The 26,138-nt window shown below is 42.6% G+C and overlaps 2 protein-coding genes across 3 annotated transcripts; both read left to right on the top strand.

The window, feature by feature from the left end:
• The first annotated feature begins 350 nt into the window (after window positions 1-350).
• LOC100821935 lies at window positions 351-1,623 on the top strand. Its single transcript, XM_010236512.3, has one exon. The coding sequence runs from the start codon at window positions 352-354 to the stop codon at window positions 1,438-1,440; it is 1,089 nt and encodes a 362-aa protein (XP_010234814.3). The 5' UTR covers window position 351; the 3' UTR covers window positions 1,441-1,623.
• A 3,663-nt stretch (window positions 1,624-5,286) lies between these two features.
• On the top strand, window positions 5,287-25,996 carry LOC100837496 (UDP-glucose:glycoprotein glucosyltransferase). Of its 2 annotated transcripts, XM_010236508.3 has the most exons (37): window positions 5,287-5,689; window positions 6,150-6,527; window positions 6,610-6,763; window positions 7,583-7,754; window positions 8,646-8,719; window positions 8,800-8,896; window positions 9,006-9,118; window positions 9,291-9,406; window positions 11,124-11,181; window positions 13,209-13,361; window positions 13,751-13,849; window positions 13,963-14,118; window positions 14,332-14,400; window positions 14,901-14,989; window positions 15,078-15,240; window positions 15,463-15,597; window positions 15,674-15,779; window positions 15,869-15,963; window positions 16,055-16,167; window positions 16,279-16,489; window positions 17,299-17,367; window positions 18,812-18,957; window positions 19,288-19,389; window positions 20,558-20,705; window positions 21,666-21,722; window positions 21,796-21,926; window positions 22,017-22,105; window positions 22,179-22,492; window positions 22,560-22,652; window positions 23,316-23,377; window positions 23,724-23,826; window positions 23,907-24,065; window positions 24,188-24,328; window positions 24,452-24,495; window positions 24,578-24,692; window positions 25,219-25,371; window positions 25,465-25,996. In XM_010236508.3, exons 1-37 carry the CDS (start codon window positions 5,511-5,513, stop codon window positions 25,633-25,635), a joined length of 4,827 nt encoding a protein of 1,608 aa, XP_010234810.1. In that variant the 5' UTR covers window positions 5,287-5,510; the 3' UTR covers window positions 25,636-25,996. The 2 variants fall into 2 exon arrangements, with proteins under 2 accessions (XP_010234810.1, XP_010234811.1); XM_010236509.3 differs by lacking the exon at window positions 22,560-22,652.
• The last annotated feature ends 142 nt before the right edge of the window (window positions 25,997-26,138 follow it).

Genomic DNA, 26,138 nt, shown 5'->3' with positions numbered 1-26,138 from the left:
GTATTTCATTCCTCGCGGCCAAGGCCCAAGGCGCGGGGCACAGCCCCCATCTCGCAGGCCAAGTTTTCCTAGATTCGTTGCTTACTCGATCGACGAACCTTTGGATCAAAGTGGTGAACAGCGTCACCGTCCAACAAGTCACCACATGTGCCTTTTCCGTTCCGTAGCCTCCAATCCAACCGCCTTTACCAACTGATGAGCAACCGACTTACTAAAGTTTCCCGATTCCACACTGTCCACTTACCTAATTTTAATCCACCATTCCAGGAAGCAATCAGACACGTGTTGTCGGCACCGACTCTCCTCGCCCATAAATTCCACGCCGTCGTGCCGAGAGCCTCGCCATTCGCCATGGCTTTCATGTCCACGGCAGCCGCACGCACCCGAACCCGCGTCGCCACCGCCGATCACGAAGACGAGGAGGAAATAAGGCATGCCAAGAAGTCACAACACAGCCACAGCAGCAGCTGCACGACCTCTCCGCTCGACGCCGTGCCGGAAATCAAGAGCTGCAGCCGGTATCCGGCTCGCCGCCGCGTGCAGGCCCCGGCGCCGCTCGTCGTCTCCGATCGCACGCTACGAGAGGCCGCCACGCTCGCGTACATCATCCGGGCGGCCCGCCATGATAAAAATGATACTAATACTGATAAGAATAATACTCATAAGCTGCTCGTCTCCTCGGAGCGCCCGCACGTACGCCTCCGCGCCGACGCCCTGCGTCCACTCGCCGTGCCGCTTTCCCGCGACGGCCCGGAGCGCAAGATCTCCGGGCCGGTCATGGACGCGTCCGTCGAGCTCCTGCGCCGCCGCCTGCTGCAGGCCGCAGGAAACGAGCAGGGTACCATCCTCAGGAACGGACGCCGCGTCCTCCTGCTGGGCGTCGAGGAGCAGGACTGGCTGCAGTACCTGGGCAGCAGCTCCCTACGCCCATCGCCAACAACGCCGCCCGACCACCAGAACATGACCTCGACGGCGAGGCATTATCTCGAGCACGACGTGGTCTTCTTCCTGGTGAACCACGAGGAGCACTTCTTCGTGGCGGCCCTCGACGTGGGCAAGGGTGAGTACCGGGTGCTGGACGCGGGGAACTACGCGGCGCGCGGCGACGACGACGCGCGGGCGTACTACGACCGGGCGCTGGCCAGGATCCGCGACGGCGTGGCGCGGTGCATGGAGGCGGCGGGGCGGCCGGCGCCATGCCAGGACGGCGGGTGGGGGATGGTGCGTGTGGAGGAGGGCCTGCCGGAGCAGACGGACGAGTCGTCGTGCGGGCTGTTCGCGCTGAAATGGATGGAGCTGTGGGACGGGGAGAAGCTGGAGCGCGGGTTTGATATGGACGAGGTGCACGCGCTCCGGGCGAGCTTGGCCGAGGAGCTCGTCTTCTCCGAGATGAATGAGATGCGTGGCGTCAAAGAGGAGATCGAGTGGATGATGATGTAGACAGTACTGGATGTAGATGCAATTGTAGCGATTATGTCGATAGATGCGTATCACGCACTAACACGCCTGGGCAGGATTCCATATTTACAGAGAAGAGAGCTCAGAGATTGTAACTTCGTATGTGGTATATTGTCTCAATTGAAAATTAAGAAAATTCCGAGATAAACAGAGTATTCTTTTTCACGCTTTTGCTGCCGAGATGTTTTCTGAGTATTAATTACGGTCATGGATTTTCTGTCGTCTGATTCATTACCGCGCGGCGTGCATCTTTTCTTTTTTGTGATGGTAGCGTGGGCCGTTTGTTTTAGTGTCGATTGGTTGTTTTCTTTTCTGCGCGTCCGTTATCTCCTGTCATTTACAAGTTACAACAGGAAAAAAACTACTGTGCTAGAGCGGCAAAACAAAACAAGGGAGTGGGTAGCCGAAACCTCCAGTGACTCCCCCGCGATCTACCCCCATTTGGTAACCAACCACGTGCCTCTTCCTTTCTTTTAATCCTCTCTCCTTTCCTTTAATCCCCATATTTACTCCGCAATTAAATGAGGTGTCCCACCTTTACCTGATCTCTCTCTCCCTCCCTCACAACCCGCCCTACGTCTCCACGACACCACCGTCGGCACCTCCAGGCGTCCCCTCGGGCTGTGGTCGCACATCGAGGAAGGCCAGGAGGTGGCGCTCAGGGCGCCCCCGCAGGCCACTGTCTCGGCTTCCGCCACCGCCGGCCGTGGGCTTAGCCATGGCTGCCCTCCATGATTCCTTCGGCCTCCGCCCCCATCCCCGGTTGTCTTGTGTTTTTTCTTTGAATCTTGTGGTTTCTCGGCTACCCGTCTTCCCCCATCTATTTTTTTTTTTAGTTGGTATCCCATCGCGGGCTGTGGAAGATGCTGATTTTGGATCTCGCGGTTTCTCGTTGAGTTGAATTGAGAGTCCATACATAGATCTAAGAGGTACTGCGATTGTGGTTGATGAGGTACTTAGGAATAGTTTATGTCTCCTGTGATGATACCTTGTTGAATTCTGAGTACATACGTGGTTTTGTTGAATTTAAAGTTGAATTCGAGTTCTCTTCGTTTCTTCGTTCTATCTCTTTGATCATCGATTGTTGATTGTTACGATCGAGGATTGATGAGGTAATTAGGTATCTGTGATGTTCATCTAACTTATAGATCTGTGATGAACTTGTCGTGTATCTGTCATGCACTATGATTTTTTTTCTGGATAACGTGATGTACCGTCTCGTAAGTTCATGTACACGAGGTATTTAAAAATTGATAAGGGTGCATATCATACGATGTACTAATCTCACAAGTTCATGTGCACGAGGTATTTGAAAACTGATAATATACAAATTATTTACCATAATGTATTAAATATGTATTTAAAACATGTCATGTAGGACAATGCTCTTTAACGTAGGATAGTGAGAGAGATAAAGAGAAAGAATCGGAGAAAAATAAAGTGTTAGAAAAAAATGCGCGTCTGACACAAGTACCACTTTCTTGTTAATCTCTCTGTAGTATAGAAAAAAAAACTAATTCGGCAGGTCTGAGATGAAACATGTGGCTGTGAAGATGGAGATAGCCCGGAGTTACCATCTCCGCGTTAGGAGTGGGTAGCTCAAAGAACAAAAACAAGTGAGAGGGAGAGGCCGGGGGACCATGACAGAGGTGACTCACACCGTGCCTTGCTATCATGCATCCACCACTAAACTTTATCCACCACTCATTCTGGAGTCTCATGTGTTGTGAGACAACGAGTTCAGCATGGGAAAAAAAAGAGCTCCGCCCGCGTTTCTGCGTGAAACTTCAACTGAGCAGGCTCTCAGGCGGAGTTCTGCCGCTCTCCCCTAGCCCCTGACGCCGCAGGAAAGAAGGGGATCAAGCTCCGGCAGCCGCCCCTGGCTCCTCTGCCCCTGTTCCGACTAAACGCCAGCAAGGGCGGCCGTGTCGGTGGAGGTCATGATAGCTGTCCGAATCGCAGCGGGTGACACCTCAGGTGTAGCGACTTGATGACGACTGCTATGCCGCTTAGGTGCGGGGACCTCGTCGTGCCGGACTCCATGAACAGAGGGAAGCATGTAATCATCGGTGAACTCTGGGTGCATCTCGCTCGGCGCCCAGGTTCTCACAGAGCACCATCTTGCCGCTGAACACCTCGTCGGTGTGGGAGCTGCAGGCTCGAGCGTCCAGGTCGCCATTTGCGCATGCGAACACGTGTGGTGCCGCGGCAATTGCCGGGCATCACTGTTGTGCATATCGCGCGGTCCGTGGTGCCAGCCGCGACGGTGAACAACCACTGGTCCTTGCACAGAGACTCCTCCATGAAGAAGTCGGGGTCCCGGGGCAGGTTGGCCTGCGGCTGCGCCCGGCGCCGCCATATCTCGATGTTCTTGGTCGCACGTGGCCAGAACTTCTTCGGGGCCATGGCAAGGGTTTGAGGAAGTGGGGGCGAATGGGAGTGTGGTGGGGAAATGGGGACGAGCGGTCGCCATTTACCTAGGACCGGAGGCGGGTTGATGGGCCCATGAAAGGTGGAGCCGGGAAGCTGAAAGGGTTTGACTCGGCGAACGAGACGGAAGCGGCGCTAGTCCGTTCGTTGTCCGTGCGGACGCAAACCCGACCCAACTATGGGTCCGGAATGCGTCCAAACGGGAAAAAAACGGATGCGGGGCGAAATGAGTGGCCGCATTGGGCGTGCGTTTGTCAGAAATAGATGCGTACAACCTAAATGGGTGGCCGCGCTGGATCCAGCTCCTGCAAATTCCCTAACAATTCGTTTGGATAATTCCCTACCCCTCTACATATTTTCGTCGTTTTTAATCCCGTCTAATCTCAACCTTTGGGAATTAAACAACGTTTGAGAGAATGGGATTGCTGACATAGTGGTAAAATGTGGGATTTGTTGACTAACTCAGTTCAGCTTATTACTACCCAGATTCGTCTCCTATATTTTAGACTAAGTTAGATAATACTCCCTCCGTCCCATAATTCTTGTCTCAAATTCACACAAAATGGATGTATCTAAAAAGCGTGTAGATACGTGTAATATTTCGACGAGAATTATTGGACGGAGGAAATATTATTTACAATTTTGCAAATGCATGTAGGGAATTTTATCATGTGTCTTGGGTTACTTCGGAAATTAATTATATGTCGTTAATAGTCTGTCTTTGATCATTTACCTCGCTTTACTTGGACACCTTGATGATTATCCTTTTCTATTTTTCTAGAATAGTTACACTTTTCTATTTTTAATTCTATTATTTATTTTTCGAGCATGTGTGAAATGACACACATACCCGCCCGCTTGCGTATGCGCATAGTTGTATTGACGTCTACGTGTGCGTGGCATTGAAGAATGAATGCATCTTTTTTTTCTACTTTTTCCGTCCAACAAATGATGTCTCAACTTGAACTAAATTTGAATGCATTTATACACTAAGTCATGTCTAGATACATCCAAATTTTGACAAATTTGAGACATCTTTTATTGGATGGAGGGAGTAATATCTTTGTACTAAAATTATCACAACCTATCTTGTTTTCTAGTTCAATGGTATTTTTATAAAAATCCTGAGATTTATCTATCTTATCAGCAATTCCGCTCTCTCAAACAGAATTTTGGTTCGGGATGCCGACCGAGCATGATTAATAAGGACAGGGTGCTGGTTCGAAGGATCGAGAAGTCGGGGTTTATTTAACTCTTTGTAGAAACCAACCGGTTGTGATTTTGCGAGAACCGAATTTTCTGAAAACAAGAGTACCGAACCGGACGGTTCGGCTAAACCGCTAAACCGAACGCCCAGGCCTTCCCTCTAATCCGGACCTCTCATGCTGCGTGCGTGGAGAATCGGACGCCCGACGAAACCAGTCGCTATTTATGTGAAGTCACAGCACCCAGGTCTCCGGCGAAGTCTCCTGGCACCCCCGCGCTCCACATCTCGTCGGCGGCGAACCCAAAACCCTCACAAAGTCTCTCTTCTGATGCGGGCTTCATATTCCGTCTCCTCTGCCGTCTAGTAACTCGCATCGAAGCGGCGGGAAGGCTTCGGATCGAAGCGCGTCTCGCCCATGGCGGCGGCGCGAGGGTCCCGATCTGGGGTCTCGGGGGCGGCGTTGGCGTTGCTTGCGGCGGTGCTCGTCGGATGCCTCGCCGGGGGCGCCTCGGCGGCTGAGATCCGGCGGCAGAAGAACGTGCAGGTGGCGCTCCGGGCCAAGTGGGCAGGCACGCCGCTGCTGCTCGAAGCCAAGTGAGTAGTTCTCTGTGTCGTAAGTTTTTACACACCGTGTCTTCTCTGTTCACTGAAAATTTGAAATGTTTGCTCTCTTAACGACGTTTTATATACTTTCTTTTTTGCTTTCAACGCAAGCTCATCTTATCTTTGCCAATTTTCCATGTGAGCTTTGATTTTATTAACTGTAACCAAATGCTGTGCCACTAAAATTCTTATTTATGCTTTCGAAGTGAACCAGTGGATTGGCCAAAAGTTGTGCAAAGTTCATACTTACCAAGTACGTCTAACTGATCACTGATAAATAAGTCTAGGTTATACTAACAAGTTCACAACTGACACGCAAAATAAGTAAGCCAGTGAGCATAAGCATGTTAAGTAATGTTAATGAATATTTTGCAGCATTGTTGTTACTAAACAATTTTACCTTTTATTTTCTTGGCAACACCTAATTTGGTATGTTTACTACTCTTATTAGTGAACTGCTCTCAAAAGAGGGGAAGGATCTTTTTTGGGGTTTTGTTGACCATTGGAAGGAGCTGGACAAAGGTTCTGAATGTTTGACGGCCAAGTGTTGTGTCCAGAAGATTGTTGAGGATGTCCACTCACTTATTGGCGAGCCACTGGCTTCAATTTTTGAGTTCTCTCTTACACTCAGATCAGCGTCGCCAAGGCTAGTGCTTTATAGGCAGCTTGCAGAAGAGTCATTATCTTCAGTTCCTGTTGAGGATGATGCACTGGAGCAAATTTCTGGCCATGGTCCTGTGGAAGGAACTTGCTGCTGGGTAGACACAGGGAGTGCTCTATTGTTTAACTCAGCTGATCTACATAAATGGCTTGAGGGATCAGGCAAGCGGTAAGTATCTTTATTATTTATTTGTCACTTTGTGTAGGGCTTCAGGCTGTATGGTGTGAAACTCTGAACTTCTGTTGAACAGAACCATGGACTCCACTGGACAACCAGAACTATTTGACTTTGACCATGTATATCCTCGCTCAAATGTTACTGCTCCAGTTGCTATACTTTATGGGGCTGTTGGGACAAAATGCTTCAAGGAGCTGCACGTTCGTCTAGCAGAAGCATCAAAGAAGGTATCATACTTTTGACTGATTTCTGGTGTATTTCAGGCTTTCAGGGTATCTGAGGTCCTGAGAGAATAATGAACTCAATAAACATAGGTGTTGTTAGAGTGATATTGTCAGTAAAATTGTTGATGTTCAAGCTATTACTACATGTTGATGCATGAAAACATTGGTATCTATTTCCTTCCAAACCAAACAATATCCTAGGCAACTTTGCTAAATACATTAAATTGCCAAAGACCTGGCTTTGCCTAAGTTTGGCTTGCAATATTTTGGCCTGGCCGCTTGGGTCACAGACCAAACAGCCCTTCATGGTCGCTGATAGCCTATTGATTCTTTCGGTTTCCAATTGTTACTACTTACTGGGAATTCATCTTTCACATGGTGTGAGAACTTAGATGAACTTTAGTCACATTAACAGTAATCTTTATGAAGTACTCCCTCTGATCCTAAATTGTTTAATTCATTGCGCCAAACCTCTATGTCATTGTTGTAATCCTACTAATTGGATCGTTTATAGTTTCTATGTGTATTGACCTTCTCCTGCGTAAGAACCACATGTGTAATGGTTTGAACTTCGAACAAGATTGATGTTTGTAGATACTCAAATATGTCTTGTTCTGAGTATGCTTATATTGCATGTTTTTATCACTTCAAATGGTGGCACAAATATAAGGAATCATGACTAACGTCTTCTAATCAGCATCTAGTTTATTTTTTGCAACCATAAACCTTTATGTTTTGCTGGCTTTGCTTCTAGTTTTGCTGTATTATATTTTTTTCCTCAGCTGTAAGCTTTAACTGTTATACAATATATTTTGTTTATAGGGAAAAGTCAGATATGCTCTGCGCCCTGTTCTGCCATCTGGATGCCAGGCTACATCTAGCTTTTGTGCTTCCATTGGTGCTGTAGATGCAGTCACTTTGAGTGGTTATGGGGTGGAACTCGCCCTAAAAAACATGGAATACAAGGCCATGGATGACACTGCTATAAAGAAGGGTAATTTTGTTAGGTGTTATATTTGCACCAGAGCATACACACATCACCAGTCAGTTCTTAATAAGAAAGATATTTATTATGGAATTCTCAAATATGCTGTATCTGTTGAAAACAAGCAAGTGAAAAATCTCGCATGCCACCTCTTTCTATGAAATAAATCAGTTGTGAAGATGGCATCATTCATAACTTTTTCCTTTGGTTGGTCGATGGTTTCGTGTGTGGTGGGGTATGTGCACACGGTTCAAACCTTTTTCCTACAACTGGGTGTGGTTACTTTGAATGCTTAATCTCACAACATAGATTAGGTACTGCATAGCACATCATACAGCATGTACACGTAATATGTAAGCACAATTAGCTAGCATATATAGTACCACATAGTGGCAGTGGTGGGCCCAGAATTTTTTCACTGGGTGTGCACAAGTTAGTTGGCCGTGACTTTAGACACTAATGGGCCTCCCAAGTTGCTCCAAAGTGCAGCTTGGCTGGGGTCTCTAATTTTTCCAAAATTTGTCTATATGCCAGGTCCACCCATGCATAGTAGTATATGAGACATGGGTGCAAGGTTAAGAAAAGTGCTAGGCTCTCTCTCTCTCCCCGACCTCCTAGGACTGAACCACACCTTTTTGAACCTTGGATGGGTGTAGATGCTTGAAAGATGTACTTTATATTTGAACATAGAAAGGAGTATGCCTAAAAAAATGCATACAACATAAAAAAGTAGTGTATATACTACGGTGGTCTTTTCGTAATCCATGCTACGGGTACATACTTTATGTCGTGAGAAACCACACCTGGCTGTAGGATTTGTTTCCTACGTATATATATGCCTTTTGTTTTTTATATATTTCGAAACCTGAACATTCCTTATTAGTCATTACATTCTTCCAGGTGTTGCTCTCGAAGATCCGAAAACTGAGGACCTCGGTCAAGAAGTCAGAGGGTTCATATTTTCCAAGATTTTGGTTCGTTTAGTTCAGTCATGACTTTGTTGACTTGGTATATTGTATCGCGAGACAAGTATTAATCCTTTTTTTTTCTCTAGGAGCGCAAGCCAGAGCTAAATGACGAGGCAATGGCCTTCCGGGATTATTTATTGTCATCGACAGTATCTGACACACTTGAAGTCTGGGAACTCAAAGGTACCGGTTGCCGTTGTTTTGTGATTCTATTTATCTTTCAAGTTACAACTGTACATCATGCCATGGTACAGAAGCGTCCTATTTATTCCTGTTCTACTGCACACCACAGATTTGGGTCATCAGACAGCACAGAGGATCCTTCATGCATCAGATCCTTTGCAGTCAATGCAGGAAATCAATCAAAATTTTCCGAGTGTAGTTTCTTCACTGTCACGGATGAAGGTAGATGTTTTATCTGGAATTCCTTTTAAACCTTCAGCTATGAACAGAAGTAATGAGAAATTGAGAATGACTACTTTTTTTTGCAAGCTTGTAAATATTTCATTTTTGAGGACATTCATATGAACTACTGTTCCATATGCAGACTGTCAATAATAATTTCATGTTTGTACAGCTTGATGATTCCATCAAAGATGAAATCATAGCAAATCAGCGGATGGTTCCACCTGGCAAGTCATTAATGGCTTTGAATGGTGCTTTGATTAACATCGAGGATCTTGATCTCTACCTGTATGTTCTACCGTACTTCCTGGATAACTATTTTTCTTGTCACCTCCATTCCAAAATCCATGACTTATGGAAAGCATGCAGTCAAACTTCTCTATGAAAACTATTTAGTTTTGTTTGGTAGAAATTGCATCATTAGATTTGTCATGAAAATAGTTAAAAAAATATTTTTGCTAACATATACGTATTTTTAAAAGCAAAGGTCAAAGTTGCATCTTGGAGAGTGTGCCCATATCTTAAGTGTCATATATTTTGGAATGGCGGGAGTATAATTTGCTTAGCTTTTCTCACCTTGACGAGCTTACGGTGAATTAATTTACTTCTTCTGGTAGGTTGAAAAGGGACTTCAATCAATATATCCTGTAACAACTGGTGATTAATTCTTTCTGCCACTTGTCACTACGCCATTTGAAACCGTCCAACTGAAGATTTGTGCCCAGAAGTGTCAGTTTCAAACTTATAATGCGAGAGGATCTTTGCAAATAATAGTTTGTTGGCCTTTTTCAAGCTAGTTAAAGCGAAAGATGACATCCCTTCTCCCAAAGTGTAGCACACACCACTTCTCCAATATGTCACTGAGCTTGGGTACTGCCCTGTATCTGACAAGCCCCTCACCCAGTGCAACCACACTCACCCATAACTAGGGCTGTCAATATGTCAAGCTCGAACGAGCCTTAAATTACATTCTAACCTCGAAACAGAATCAAGCCCAGCTCGTCCAAAGCTTGACGGAGCTCGAGCTCAGCTCGGTGTAGCTCGGTAGCAAATAGTTGCACAAATTTTAAGTATAGAACCTAAGCATAGGGGAACCAATAAATAAAATTCCAATGTCAAGACAGCAACATCGCTCAGAGTATCCATGAAGACCATTAAATCCATGACAAGATTCACAATATTCAAGGCAAAAAGGCTTAAGATCCTTGGTGGCATTGTTGCCTTGATGAAAAAAAATTGTGGCGAGATGGGAGCATGGGCGAATGACGGCCTTGCCTAGGTAAAGCCGGAAAGCAGCAGCAGGCGACACCAGTGTCACCCAGGCAGTGGAGGACGTCCTCGTTGATGGAGCAGGTCGGCACCTTGGTCTTTGGCTTTAGTTATGGACGCAGGGCTGGTGAACACAAGGGAAGTTAGGGGATGGATGGTGGTGTTTGGGTGTTCATGATGGGCTGCCCAAGGAGGCCTTGGGACATATACAATCTTTTGCCACCGAGATTACAGAGTCCAGCCTTGACGAGCTTTTTCGAACACGAACCTGTAAGCTTGGAAGCTTGATGACAGGCGTGAGCTTGGCGTTAGTCTCTTGAGTCGAGCCTAAGGCAATGATAAGAGTTTTAGTCTAGGAAATCATAACACAAACATGACTTTTGATTCTGTAGAGTTTGGGAAGCATATGCAGTTAGAGGCGATACGCTAGTTGCAATGGCTGTCCACTCATGCAGGACAGATTTGCTAGGTTTTGCAGTGGGGTTAACATAACAACTATCAAAAGCAGATCAATTTGGCATACATTTCATTCCTTCACTTGTCACTTCCTTTCCCTCAGCACCTCATATTTCGTAACTCTATTGTTGCTTTTTTTGTTTGCTCTGTGTTTGGTCCGTATCTGGCACTACTTCACTAACTTTCAAAGTTTGTTCATGTTAAGATGTTTAACACTTTTGCAGTCTAATATACATATGTGGCTAGAAAAGTAGACATTTGATTAGGGTTTATCTGACAGGTTAATGGATATGGTCCGTGAAGAATTATCTCTGGCTGATCAGTTCATCCGATTAAAGGTGTATTTATTTTAAGTTTGCTTTTAAATGTATTATCTGGCTAGCTATTTCTGTTCCAAGAGAATTACTTTTGGTGTTTGTTATTTACTTCTTTTTAAGTTTCAGTAATGGGGAGATCATGAACATCTACCAATATATTATTAGAGAAACTGGTTAAACCTTGCTTTTGAAAAATGAGAAGTAGATTTGTTATCCTGATTTTTTTTTGTTATGACTTGCGAAGCGTTTGCATGCAATTTGCAGTAGAACTACAAAATGAGATCTGCGGATTATATTACTGCCAGCTTCATTGCTCATCCGAGAACCTATTTAGCACTATATGATTTAGCTTTGCTGGTTTATATACTTCTTCTTATCATAGCTTCTGGAGTAAATTGCATGGAACCACCACATTTCGGTGACTTGTTGTGAAAAACACCGGTTTTGCTAATTTTCGTGAAGTTGTTGCACATAACACTGATTCTGCCGATTGCGGCGTATAAGCGCGTTTTTGATACCTCGGGCCCACACGTCAGGTTGACTGGCTCAACATGGCGTTAGACGTCCGTTAGCCAGGTATGTCCAAGCCTAACTGTTCTACCGCTGACCGCGGGCCCCACCATCCTCCTCCTAATGTTCCTGGCTTCCTGCATCCGCCCGCCCCTCCTCCCCATCAGCGCCGGCGGCCCCCAGCGCTGCCCCCCGGCCGCGCGCCGCCCCGCGCGTGGTCCTTGCTCCGCCTCCGCTGCCTCACCTCGCGCGCGCCGCCCTGTTCCGCCCCCGAGAGCGCCCGCCCTGCCGCCCCTCGCGCTGCCCCCTGCCGCCCCTGGTCCGTGCCTCCGCTGCCGCCCGTCACGCGGCGCGCGCCTCCGCTGCAGCCCCCGCGCTGCCGCCCTTGCTCCGCCACCGCGCGCGTCCGCGCTGTCGCCTGCCGCCCCGCGCGCGTCCCCTGTTTCGCTGTCGCGAGCGCCTCTGCCTTTCTCCACCTCCGCCGCGCGCACGCCCAGCTTCACCCTCCATCCTCGTCGTCTCCCTCCCCAACCGCGGCGGCTCCTTCGCGCAGGAACTGCTCCGGCGCCAGATCAACGCCGCCGCTCCCCCGCGCGCGGCCTGCATCGCCGCTTTGCTTGCATGGAAACGAGAGAGAGCTCGTGGCGGTAGAGCTTCAGAAGGATCTGGCTCTCGTGCTAGCCTGCGCGTGCGCTGGGCCGTGGGATCGGAGGGAAGGCGGAGGAGATGCGCGCGCTCGTGCGTGTGGGGAGGTCGGGGAAGAGGGGTGGGGAAATGGAGGGGTAGAAGCCGTCGTGGCTGCCTGCAATGGAGGAGGCCTCTGTGGCCAAGCTACCCCGCGAGGTCACTGACGGCGCTAACACCATGGTGAGCCGGTCAACCCGACACGTGTGCCCGAGGTGTCAGAAACACGCTTATACGCCGTAATCGACAGAATCAGTGCTATGTGCAACAAGTTAACTGAATTGCGGTGGTTCTGTGCGAAAATTAGCAAAATCGGTGGTTTTCGCAACAAGTCACCGAAATGTGGTGGTTCTGCGCAATTTACTCTAGCTTCTGGGATTTGATTTTGACTTGAAGCGCCTTCGTATCCTTAATTTGTCCAAGTTTGATGATAATTCCATCATTGAATTATTCTTGGAGCTTGAACAGTAAATAGGAGTAAGTACAATGTATTATGTCTAAAAGGCTATCAGAGCATTTGTTCTGCAGTGAGGATGTTTGGAGTATTTCTTGGCTATATTTTTGTAACATATTCATTTCAGCATTGGTCCTTTTATGACCAATATTTTTAAAATGCTAATACATTTTTGTTGAATGTTTCGTATTTATGCTGTGAATTACCATGTTATTAGTTAACAACTTAACATATCATGTTACCTAGTTAGTATGACATGCATGTGCCATATCTATTCTAAGCATTTCATTACCTGATTCCTATTTTTCTCTTATTCCATTTTAGTACATGTACTCTATATTTTTTTACTTTCTCACTGATTCACGTGTTTTGTTTACAAATACTGTAAAATGCTTACCAGTTGCCTAAAAGTGCTGTCCACAAGATCCTGTCAGCAGCGCCACCAGCAGAATCTAATTCATTCCGTGTTGACTTCCGGGCTTCCCATGTTCACTATCTTAATAACTTGGAGGAGGATGACTTGTATAAAAGGTGGAGAAGCAACCTCAATGAGGTTTGTTTTACTTCTCTTTTTATCAACATTATTGGATAGAGATTGTCATTTGAATGTTGCTTTGCTGTGCCAAATTAAATGAGGAACTCGAGTAAATCTATTAATTCCATGAGTTTAGGGGCATAAAGGAATTGATTCTATGTTCTTTACCAATAATAAAATATCTTAATTCATAAGCCTTGGAATAGTATTGCCGTGTCTGTTTATCTTTCTGTCTTTGCATTTTTAGTTTGCTCTATCATCTAGGAGAACTGTTTGGTGTCCAAAGATAATTGGTTTATGCTCTTCACCATCTATTTGACTTGTTTCTCCATACCCTGGTTAAATTGTATCACCAAACTACTTCAATCTTTAATGGTTGTCTCACCATTTCATTTGTTTCTTTGTAGCTATTGATGCCAGTCTACCCTGGTCAGATGCGCTACATCCGCAAAAATCTATTCCATGCTGTTTATGTACTTGATCCGGCTTCAGCATGTGGTGCAGAGGCTAGTATCTTGCTTACCTTTAAGAGGAAATATGCGTTTTCTACACTTTCTGTGCAGTACTCATTTATTGACTTCTAGTCTGGTGTTTGCTATTTTCACTTATAACTTTACAGACTATTGACACGATCATGTCTCTATATCAAGATAGTGTCCCTGTAAGGTTCGGTATCATAATGTACTCTTCAAGATTCATAAATGTTATTGAAGAAAATGATGGCACTCATCAAGTAAACGATGGATCTAAGAGCGAAGATGACACTTCCACTTTGGTAATCCTGTTTTCAATATTGCATTACTGTCATTTCTTGGGATCTACTTTGCTTTATGCATGTTAGAATGGCAAACTGGTTTACATCATTCCTCTAAAAACTTGCATCAATGTAGAACCAGTTTCCCAGTTTGCTCTTAAACTGGTGCCGTGATTTTCTAAAATTTGCACTCCTACACTTTGATGTGCTTGCTAATGTTTCCTCTTTGTACAGATAATAAGGCTTTTCTTGTACATCAAGGAGACATACTCAACACAGTTGGCTTTCGAATTCCTAAGCAATGTGAGTGAACTTGACTCCCCTCTTATAAATTGAATGAAAAATGAGTCAACGAAAGCTCTAGCCCGTCTGCTGATAATCCTTTACATGGTTTCATGAGTGTAATAACAAAACATTGTTTTTATGTTGACAAAATTCTTCGCCTAGTTTTATCACTGAAACCAAAAGGTTGAGATTTATTCCATATATCCTGTCATGATTCTTTCCATACTATATATTTGTTTCTTTAGAACATTTTGCAACGATGATCGAATTATGGCTGATATGGATTCTTAGAAATTAGAATATAGTGACATTAAGATCCAGTTATGTTGGATATTTTCGCTGTCTGGTAATTGCAGCGTGTTACAACTTCAAACTTTGGTTGATAAAACCATGATCCATTGGTTATCAAAATCATTATCTTGGTCTTTGCATCATTTTGACAGGTTAAGCCAAACTATACTGTCTGTAGATGCTCTAAATTTTACATAGCTGTAGTTTAGTGATTATTTCTTCTTCAGATACATAAATTGAGGAATGGTGGCGATGACTATAGTGAAGAGCCTGTGGAAGCTCATCATGTGGAAGAGGCATTTGTTGATTCCGTACTGTAAGCATGTTTACTAAGTTTTTGGAGCTTAATGCCCAAACAGAATCAATGCATTTTCCTTATGTTACTTGTATTTGATAATGTGTAGGTCAGGTGCTAAATCTCACCCTCAAGACGTGCTGCTAAAGTTGCAAAAGGAGAACATGTACAAGCAAGAGGCTGAAGAAAATTCTCGTTTTGTTCACAAACTTGGGTTGTATAAGCTCCACTGCTGTTTATTGATGAACGGACTCGTGCATGAATCAAATGAGGTAATAATTTGCTATCCAACTTAGAAGTTGATGAACTGGGAGAAGCATAGCCTTCATAGTGTTTAAATTTAAGAACTGTAAATTTGTCTTTTCTACATCAGGTGTTCGGTGTTCCATTTACCAGTTGTAAATTTGACTCTACTAAGGAACTTACATTAAAACTGCTGAAGCAATAGTTACTAGCTAACATGGTTCCATTTTACTATTCTTGTACTTCTAAAGGATGCGACCATGAATGCTATGAATGATGAGCTTCCTAGGATACAAGAACAAGTCTATTATGGGCATATCCAGTCCCATACAGATGTTTTGGAGAAATTTTTGTCAGAAAGTAGCTACAAGCGGTACAATCCATCCGTAAGTACAACGATTTCTGAAAATTGTGACAGCATTGGCTCTCTATCCACTTAACCATAGAATATTTTACCTTCAGATTACTGGCAAGAGTACAGAGAAGAAGAGATTTGTCTCACTATTTGCATCGTATCATCAGGAAGATTCTGTCCTTCATGACATTAACTACTTACATTCTGATGGAAGTATGCTTCCTACTACTCTGTGCTTGCACCTTGTCATGTATTGTCAAAGATATCTGGTGTTGTAATTTAGTTGTTAAATGTGTCTGCAGCTACAGATGATGTGAAGCCTGTAACTCATCTACTTGCTGTTGATCTTTCTTCAAAGATTGGGACAAAGTTGCTTCATGAGGCCATATGTTACCTGGTAGATGCAGCAATTGCCTATCATGCCTGTTAATAGTGTGCAATTTATATATTTTTCTACTGATATTGTCTTTCTCTCCAACATGATACAGATGGACGGGTCTAATAGAGCTCGTGTTGGTCTACTACTTTATGCTCGCAGTGATAGTGCTTCAAACATTTTACTTATGAAGGATATCATTGATAGAACTATTTCATCTTTCAGGTTCACTCTTTTTTTTTTCTTTTGTTACAAAAGACAGCCTATGGTTTTCTTCCTCTCATCATTGAATACATCAAGCTTGTCACTAATCTTGTGAGTTATTTCTTGTTTCAGTGACAAGGAAAAGGTACTGGGCTTCCTACATGGGTTTTGCAAATTTTATGAAAGCCAACATATGCCTGCCTCTACTGCGGTCGGCGATAGGATTAGCCCCATGATGGACGAGGTGTATAACTTGGCTGCTGAAACAGACTTGCCTGTTGATGATTATAAGTCGTGGCTTGCAAGTTTTTCTGCTGACACAGTTCTCAAAAGGATTGATAAGGTCAGTATCTGAGGCCTGAACTTTCTTTTCCTCTTTATGAAATTCTCTCTCTAAACTGTTAGTATGTCTAGTTTTAACAGAGCTGGGTTCAAGCAAACACTAGCATGACATGATTTTTTCTTTGTTCATTTGATAGCTCAATTTAATTCGTCCACACGATTGATTGATCAAGTCAATCTGACCATTATGGATACTGGATCTAGCTTGAGTTTGGCTTGAACTGGGAGCAGTTCTAACCATCATAGCGCAGTTTTAGCTGAGCTAATATAGTAATGAGTGTGCTTGGTTCAGCTTAAGAGCCCTAGAGACCAAAATATTTATGTACTTGTAGGTCGTAGGTATCTATTAGCTGAAATTGTTGTTGGTCCCAGCATTGGCTCAATTTCTGCAATAGCTGAGCTCAAATTTAGCAGAGACCAAACCAAACTCTTACTATTAATCTCACCCAATCCTATTTACAGAGCATTCACGTTACTTAGTGGCTCACCAAGTGACACAAAGTGCATATTATAACATAGATAGATTCTCGGAGGATCATTACTACCTGCTTTCTTGCCAGTTGCCCACTGGCCCACCATCTGTTCAAGACCAGTTGGCCTTTCAAACCAGAACTACTTTTTTTTGACAATACAGTTTGGGCGAATCTACTGTAAATACTCTTTTGTGAACTTGGCAACCACAGCCTATTTTCGGTGAAAACTGAAAAACCATAACAATGACTCGCGAGTTTTTCTTATGTTCAAGTTTCATGTCAGTTCCCCATCAAATCTTCCCAGGAACATATCACTCATATTTCTTTGGTTATGCAGCTGAATGACTTCTTGTTTGGTCAACTGGGGCTTGAGTTCGGTAGCAACGCTGTTATCACAAATGGACGGGTAAGATTTATGTTTCCTTCATTTTTCTGTTGATGTCGAAACTAGTTCCATGTCTTGGTCCTTTTGGTGGCCGGCCGCAATACACAAATACTTCCTCTTTACCACACTATATTGTTTTAGGACATTGACTCGGTCTCCAACGTGACACTTTGACCTTCACTTTCTTTGAAAATATGCTGCTTCCCATAAATACACATGCCTTTCTTACGGGAAACCATAGGGGAGAGCCTAACTGGGCATATATATTGAATATAGAAGACAAATTGATAAACCATTATGCATCACGGCAGTATAGTTTATGCTTGTTCTGGTAATATCATTTTGATCTTGCTAATGCTGGTATAATTTCTATATTAATAGTGTAAGCTAAAACAAATTGACTGGCAGATTTTCTTTTTTCGAGATTGGACTGACAGAAATTTTAAAAAGACCTATAACTTGAAATGGAGGGAGTTATTATTACCATTGCTATCTGTCTAGGAACAGTATAACAATCTTTTTGTGGCGACACGATTATTCCGGCGTTGTTTGGTATTGCGGTGGATTCTCATAATCCAGTTTGCACCACCCGCTTTTGCCTATTTTATTGTTTGGTTAACAATTTTTTTACTGCTTTTGTGTATATTATTCTATAGTGGATTATAAAATAAATGAGTAAATTACAGAAAGCCACCACATTAGTGGCTAGGGTTACAGATTGGTACCAGTCTACGTTTTTGTTACTAAAAACCACTGGATGGAACTAAGTGTGCGGTTGTTAGCGAATAACCCCAAAACTGACAGGAGGACCCACTGTCGGGCCAGCATGGCTTGCCACCGTGTTGCCCGCGTGGCGAGTGCGGCCCGCACCTTCCTGCGCTCTCTTTGGACGCCGCGCACCCAGCCTTCTTCTCCAAGTCCGGCCGAGATGCTGCCCGTCCTGATCTCTGGCACTGACTGCTCCCTGTACTTGACAAAGCATGGAGAGACGAGAGGCACCAAACACGAACGAATTCCCTCCTCCTCCTCCTGCACTCACCAAATCAAATCCCCCCAAGAAAATCTCTCTCTTCCTAATGCTACAGGAGCCCAAGAACATGAGATTTCTGCAATCAACTGAGGGAGTAGGCGGGGCAGTAGTGCTCGGCCGTTCTCGTGAAGTTTCTGCACGTGAATCTGGACCTCGATGCGTGGGAGGCGCTGGACACGGTGGCAAGCCACGCTGGCCTGACCGGTGGGCCGTCCTTGTCAGCTTCGGGGTTATTCAACCACACACTTAGTCCAATCCGGTGGTTTTTAGTAACAAAAACGTAGACTGGTACCAATCTGTAACCCTAGCCACTAATGTGGTGGTTTTCTGTAATTTACTCAAATAAATTCAACGCAGTAAAGTTCAGCAACTACAGACTGAACCTCCATCTTCTTGCAGCTTCTGTAATTTATGACTGTTATTCCTACCTTGCAGATTTTTGTTGTGGGTGTAGGTGACTCGTTTTTGACCGATGATTTAGGTCTCCTTGAGTCTATGGAGTATGAGTTAAGAACGAAATACATACATGAAATAGTTGAAGAGGTTGAATGGGCTGGTGTTGACCCTGATTACCTGACAAGGTAAGTTATAGGCATTTAGTAGTTCTAGTGGCTTTTCGGGTTTAATTAGCTACTTAAAGGCTCAACTATAGACAGAGTAGCCTGATTGGCGTCTTCAAACACTTGTACTGTGAGGTACATATTTGTACTAGCACACATTCCTCTGTTAATATATTAGGCGAGGAGCTCTTGATAAATAACAAGTTCTACATCTCCCTCCTGCTTCCCTTTCTGCCCCTTATTTCGGATGACAGCTAAATACAGATATATTTAAAAATTATTTGTCTGGAGTACTTTTATCTGGGATGATTAGAGTAATGATAAATGCTAATAGATGCAACCTGTTTGCAGCAAATTCTACAGTGATATCACCATGTTGGTCTCATCGTCAATGTCTGTCCGTGAAAGACCATCCGAAAGAGCCCACTTTGAAATTTTACACGCGGAACACAGGTAGATTTCCTTTTCTCTTGGATGGATATACATTCAGCTAGAATATACTCCTATTTTTACTGTGTGATATGACTATTTCTAAAAAGCAGTACTACGCAAGTTACACATTGGGGTCACTGGTCCACGATGTAGCTGACATTTTATTGGCTAAAACTATACTTCAGGGAGGAACTACAATGTTTATACACACGGTTTCTGACAAAACTCTAGAATTTGTAAGCTCTGATAATTTGTTTAGTCTTTAGATAAGAAAACAGGGAGAAGATTTGCTCGATGCTAATAACTGTAGCTCAGAAAATAATAGCCTTGATGTAAAGGATAGAGGTGAAGTGGTTCATGGGAGTAGCGCTCCTGGGATTATTAGCAGTAAATTCATAAAAAGTACTTTAAGTGTCAAAAGAATTCCAACAAAACTTACTTCATGTTGTCTATGTTTATGTACATTTTCACCTTTATTTGGTTCTATAAGAAGGTAAATTTAAATATACAGGATGCAAACTTAATCTTTTTCCATGAAATTTAACAAGCACACAATGGACTTGGACATTTATGTCTTTTTCAGATTTTTTTTACATTTGAGAACTTTTTTGTTCCACCCAGGAGGATGTGCTCCTGGGTGCACCATTGAGTTACTCGCCTAAATTGTCTGGTTTGAAATAACTGGGTGTTTACTGTTCAGTATTTCTTTTTTCCTGCAGTTCAATTTTCATGTCAGAAGTTTCTGTAGCGCCGATGAAATTATACCTGGAAACACAAGTTTTATGTATTCCGGTCCATGTTTTAACAAAAATGTTCATTAAATAATATCATGGCGAGCTATTTTGCTGTCATATGCTGGGTTTTGTAACTTGCTCAAATAACATATGTGGGTAATATGATTTGAAATCCAAGGGTGTGTTCAAACTTTATTCAACTTTGTTTAGCTTGTTGCCTTGTTGGTTCTCAACTCTCAAGTCACCTATTGCATTATGACTTGTCTAAATATGTAAGGAGCTTTCAGCATCAAAGCTATGAAGACAAACATGACATGATCTCACACTAGGCTCAACACATGTCTAGTTAAGTGCAAGTCTCAAGCACCAAAACAAGAACCTGCATAAAACTTGGAGTATTCTTGGATTATGATAACTTCAAACAGTTTGACCTCGTTTTGTTCTTTACCATGCAGTGCAATTAAACTGAACTATATGAATTCAAGTATTCACATTGATGCTGTCATTGATCCGCTAAGTCCCGCTGGGCAAAAACTTTCTCCTCTTCTACGCATACTATGGAGACAGATTCAGCCGAGCATGAGAATTGTCCTCAATCCTATTGTATGTATTTTTAAATTTTTTATGAGTTAGCTATAATTCTGCATCTAAAATTAGTTGAAATATGTACCCATAGTTGTTGATTAGTTTTTGTTTCGAATTTCTGAATTACCAGTCTGAGAAATGAATCAACTAGTCTAATATGGCACCTGCTTGTGCACATACAGGCTACTGAATACATCAAATACTTAAAACTATATTGTATTATAGTCACTTAATTAGTTCAGTTGTTGCCAAGGTTAGGTGATGAACCTTAATAATCTAGAGGCTTATCTCTTTTCTCGAGCAATTTGGTTAAATCTTTGTGACCATACGTACAATTAGTTGACTCGGTTCAACAACTGGAACAATTTAACCTAGAGATTTGCTGGCACAATTAGTTCACCATTTTCTGCAAATAATAATAATAATAATAATAGTACACAATCTCATTGAATAGGACAAGGGTAAAGTTCAATTACATATTGGCAATTCCATGCCTCAACTCTAGTGAAATTTAATCTAGATCTCGCAATTTGCATCTGTAGTGACTATAATCCTTTACAATTATCGTCTTATTCTATCTGTTCTTTGTGCTTCTTGACTTTAGAAAATAATGCTCAGTTCATCTCCACAAGCAAAATTTTCCATGCTACTCCCTCTGATCCTAAATTGCTGTCGAAATATTACATGTATCTAGACGCTTTTTAAGAATAGATACATCCATATTTGGGCAAATTTTAGTCAAGAATTTAGGATCAGAGGGAGTATTTATCTGTTATATAGATAGTAAAAATGGAAGATGCATTTGGACCATCTCTGTTTGATTGAAGTGTATGATTGTAGAAACTACTGTGTCTTGTATTTGTTGAAGCCTTATTACTATGTCTAGGTGGATCATGGATGAGATGCTTCTATGCTTGAGCTCTTGCACTAGCTGCATTCCTATCTATTTAGTTGCTAATATTGACAGATTATTTTCAGAGTTCCCTTGCTGATCTTCCTTTAAAGAACTACTACAGATTTGTTCTTCCATCGATGGTAAGACCACCTACATTTTACTGGCTATCATATCCCCACTGTCTACAATAATGCTTGGCTATTTGATATGCAGGATGATTTTAGCAACACAGATTATTCTGTACATGGACCTAAAGCTTTCTTCTCAAACATGCCACTATCTAAAACACTTACTATGAACATCGATGTTCCTGAACCATGGCTTGTCGAGCCTGTCGTTGCCATGTAAGTTAGCCTCCAAGTATTAAGAAAATATCAGAAGGTATATTCTATATTAAAGTACCATCAATTTCTCGTGGTTGTTTGCTGTGGCAGCCATGATTTGGATAATATTCTATTGGAGAATCTTGGTGATGTTAGGACACTGCAAGCAGTATTTGAACTTGAAGCGCTCCTCCTGACAGGTCTGGTATTTTGTAATCATCTCTTTAGTTGTGTTGGATTTTTCTAGTGGACATAATTTTTTTTTTCTTTCAGGTCATTGCATGGAAAAGGACCGAGAACCTCCCCGTGGTCTGCAGTTTATACTTGGAACCAAACAAATGCCACACTTGGTAGACACACTTGTCATGGCCAACTTGGGTTACTGGCAGATGAAAGTTTCTCCAGGGGTGTGGTACCTACAACTTGCTCCTGGACGTAGTGCTGATTTGTATGAATTGCCTTCGAAACTCATTGCTATAGATAGCTTGAGGGGCAAACTTATACACATTGAAGTGCAAAAGAAAAAGGGCAAGGAACATGAGGACTTACTAAATGCTGATGATGAGAACCATTTCCAGGAAAAGATGGTCTGTTTTTATTTAGTTGTAAAACATGTTATTGAATTTCTGAGTATAATTTTACTTTCTAATGCAGGATAACAAAGGCTGGAATAGCAACCTTTTGAAATGGGCGTCTAGTTTCATTAGTGGTGATGCATCATTAAAAAAGAAATCTGAGAAAATTAATGTTAGTATTTCTTCTGCCAGTTATTTAATTCCAGTGCATGCTACTACAAAGAGGGTATAGAAAAGAAAAAACCATGTTTTGCTACTGATGTTTGGATCGTCCAAGTGATTTCTTGGGGAAAAAGAGCAATTACTTGAGAGCGATTACAGAATGAGGCAGATCGAAAAACCATTGATTATTGTTCGCTATGCATTTCAGCATTTGTTGCTGATACAAAATCTAAAACATTTTCCAAAAAGAAACTTCTTAGGAAGTCCAGTTATCTGTTTGATCAAAGATACCGTTGACTGTTCCTGTTATTGCTAATGAACTAGATTTCCATTTGATTTGTATTTACGGGAAATATTAGTAGAAGAATGATTCTACATGTAAAAGTTACAGGCTAGTTTCATGCATGCTTTTTTCTTTTGATGAGAAATGTAAGGGAGGCCAGACGGTGAATTTTATTAAAAGAGAACAAACATATATACAACAGTATATACACAAGGCCTAGAGGTAGAGATATACATGAGAGAACACCCAAAAGTAGCTGTATTTACGAGCTTAGGCTAGAGATTCTATCCAAGCTAGAATCTTGGATGCTTGGATCACATGCTACTGGTTATGCCACGCATTTGTTGCTCAGTGAAATATTCAACAGTTTTAATGTGCATTTCTATTCAGGACCTTAAGGATGCAAGACAAGGGGAGACAATTAACATTTTTTCTGTTGCTTCTGGGCATCTGTAAGTGTCCATTTTGAGGATTTTTATCTATTTTGTGTAAATATGTACAGCATTTTCTGTCCATGCTGTTCAGTGTTACTTATACTTTATAGTGCTGACAGTTCTACACATATTCGATTAAGCCTTGAAGTCATTTTCCTCCTTAGTTGCTTCTTGCTAGAACTGTTACTTTTTCTCTTAGACTAGTTACTAGCATTATTAGAGTTACACATGATTTCTGCAGTATTTTCTATACTGCACACGCAGCTATTCTTGCACCCTAGTTGTACATCATACACTATTTTACTCTTAAAAGAGAAGTTATGGATCAGAACATGTGATTTACCTGCAAGTTACTCTGTTGCAGGTATGAGCGTTTCCTCAAAATTATGATTTTGAGTGTTTTGAAGAAGACACAAAGGCCAGTGAAATTTTGGTTCATAAAGAATTATCTATCTCCACAGTTTAAGGTTGACGAGCTGCTTTTGAGTTTATTAATTAATGAGAGATGTTAGACCTCTCTGTTTTTATCTAACCAGTAATCCTCCAGGATGTCATACCCCACATGGCTCAGGAATATGGATTCGGTTATGAGCTTATCACGTATAAATGGCCAACATGGTTGCACAAACAGAAAGAGAAGCAACGGATTATATGGGCATACAAGATCTTGTTTCTGGATGTCATATTCCCACTTTCTTTGAGGAAGGTACTTTCTTTATGTTATGAACACCTTAAGATCCTTGTAATCCATAGTGTTCTTCAATAATTAAAAGTAATCCGAGCCTCATTATGTTCTAATGGTTTCTTTTTCTGATACTTCCCAAATAGGTTATTTTTGTTGATGCGGATCAAATTGTGAGGACAGACATGGGAGAACTGTATGACATGAATTTGAAGGGCCGCCCCCTTGCATATACCCCATTCTGTGATAACAACAAGGAGATGGATGGCTACCGATTTTGGAAACAAGTTAGTTAACTTACCACACACCATATTACTGCTGTAGATCAAATTATTCATGGTAACGTAAAATAAATTATGGCTTTCTCAAGCTATCTGCTGACTCCTTTGTTCTTTTCCCCTTTGTGAAAGGGTTTCTGGAAAGATCATCTGCGCGGAAGACCATACCATATCAGGTGAATGATCTTTTGCATCAAGTATACTACAAATGATTATTGGTATTACTGTGTGATAGTTGTATGTGTGATGTTGTTTCAGTGCTCTTTATGTTGTTGATTTGGCCAAATTTCGACAAACTGCTGCTGGGGATACTCTACGGGTCGTTTATGAAACACTCAGCAAGGACCCCAATAGTCTCTCAAATCTTGATCAGGTACATATATTGATCCCCCCCTTACATGTAGCATTTGATGATAGTTGACCCCTGGCCTGCAGAATTAGTTCCTGGAGACCAGGGTTCACAAATTATTATGCTGATAAGAACTGAGTTTCTTGGATAGGAGACCAGCTATATTGTATTTGTTTGAATACTGTTATATTTTAGTTGAACTCGTTTTTTTGAAAACAAAATATTATATTTAATTTGAAATTTCAAAGGCTGCATAGCATGGCAGCACAAATCTTCTTCCTCGTAGAATTGTAAGAGTCAAGTTCCATAGCCCTTGCAATTCTTTCTATTCACAGAAGTTCAAGCACTTGCACATCAGGTGCAATATTTTTTCTTTCTAGGGGAACCTGGTCGGAACTGCTGACCAACTAGTTACCAGTTTCAATTTGCATCGGGATTAGCTGGTTTCTGTTTCTAGCAATAAAATCCTGTATTTAGAACCAGGCTCCAGAGTGCAATATTCATAAAAGTGGACATTATCACAATGCTTACTGGTAGTACCTTTATGCAGGATCTCCCAAATTATGCTCAACATACAGTGCCCATATTCTCACTCCCTCAAGAATGGCTATGGTGTGAATCTTGGTGTGGAAACGCGACAAAGGCCAGAGCAAAGACCATTGATCTCTGCAACAATCCAATGACAAAGGAACCAAAGCTCCAGGTAAAATTGTGATGTGTCATAATTCATTTCCTGTTGCTTTTTGTCTAGCACTAAGCCCTGGCTAATCGTAAGATTTATACTCGCGTGCTCTAGGGTGCTAGAAGAATAGTTCCAGAGTGGGTTGATTTCGACAGTGAAGCAAGGCAGTTCACCGCACGAATCCTTGGGGAGAATTTAGAGAGTGCAGAGGCCACTTCCGTACCTTCTGATGCACCAAAGCCTGACGATAAAGACTCGAGACAGGATGTGAAAGATGAGCTATGACCACCAGCTGTAACCCTAGCTTGATCATCTTCCAGAAAAGGCTATACTGAACCGATGCCCCCCGCAGAAAACAGAGTTGGCGCACAGGATAAACGCAGTCCAGGTTCCCATAGCAATTGTAAACGCACTATACCACAGCGACGCACAGCAGCAGAACGTTTTGTACACCCTGATCCCGTAAGGCTAACTCGCCCAAATTATGTGGAAGAGGGAACTAGTAGTGATCTAGGTGGTAGATGTGAAAAACATTGTAATAGTCAACTTCGGGGTGCTGGTATCTGTGAGACGCTGTAAAATGTATCATTGGCATCATACAATTTTGTTTTGCTTCAATTTGATGACCGTGAATTTTGTGACAGCCCACGCCATTTACTTGGATTCTATTTTTATGTGATGCTTCGAACCATAAATTCTGGTGGGTTTCAACTTCACATTTGTTTGAACCATGAGTGCTTGTCTGTTTCAGCTTCACATTTCCCTTCTCCTTGATGAAAATAATAAAA

Source organism: Brachypodium distachyon, chromosome 3 (assembly GCF_000005505.3).
Source record: "Brachypodium distachyon strain Bd21 chromosome 3, Brachypodium_distachyon_v3.0, whole genome shotgun sequence".
Taxonomy (NCBI): domain Eukaryota; kingdom Viridiplantae; phylum Streptophyta; class Magnoliopsida; order Poales; family Poaceae; genus Brachypodium; species Brachypodium distachyon.
The sequence above is the reverse complement of the archived record's forward strand: the minus strand, read 5'-3'. Positions and strand labels throughout refer to the sequence as shown.

What these genes read in the sequence shown, in the direction of transcription:
- LOC100837496 (XM_010236508.3), top strand. Translation starts at nt 5,511, where the DNA reads ATGGCGGCGGCGCGAGGGTCCCGATCTGGGGTCTCGGGGGCGGCGTTG. An exon ending in GAGGATCTTGATCTCTACCT is followed by an intron (nt 9,407 to 11,123) that starts GTATGTTCTACC and finishes TTTATCTGACAG; the next exon opens with GTTAATGGATATGGTCCGTG. An exon ending in CTGTTATCACAAATGGACGG is followed by an intron (nt 17,368 to 18,811) that starts GTAAGATTTATG and finishes CCTACCTTGCAG; the next exon opens with ATTTTTGTTGTGGGTGTAGG.
- LOC100821935 (XM_010236512.3), top strand. Translation starts at nt 352, where the DNA reads ATGGCTTTCATGTCCACGGCAGCCGCACGCACCCGAACCCGCGTCGCC.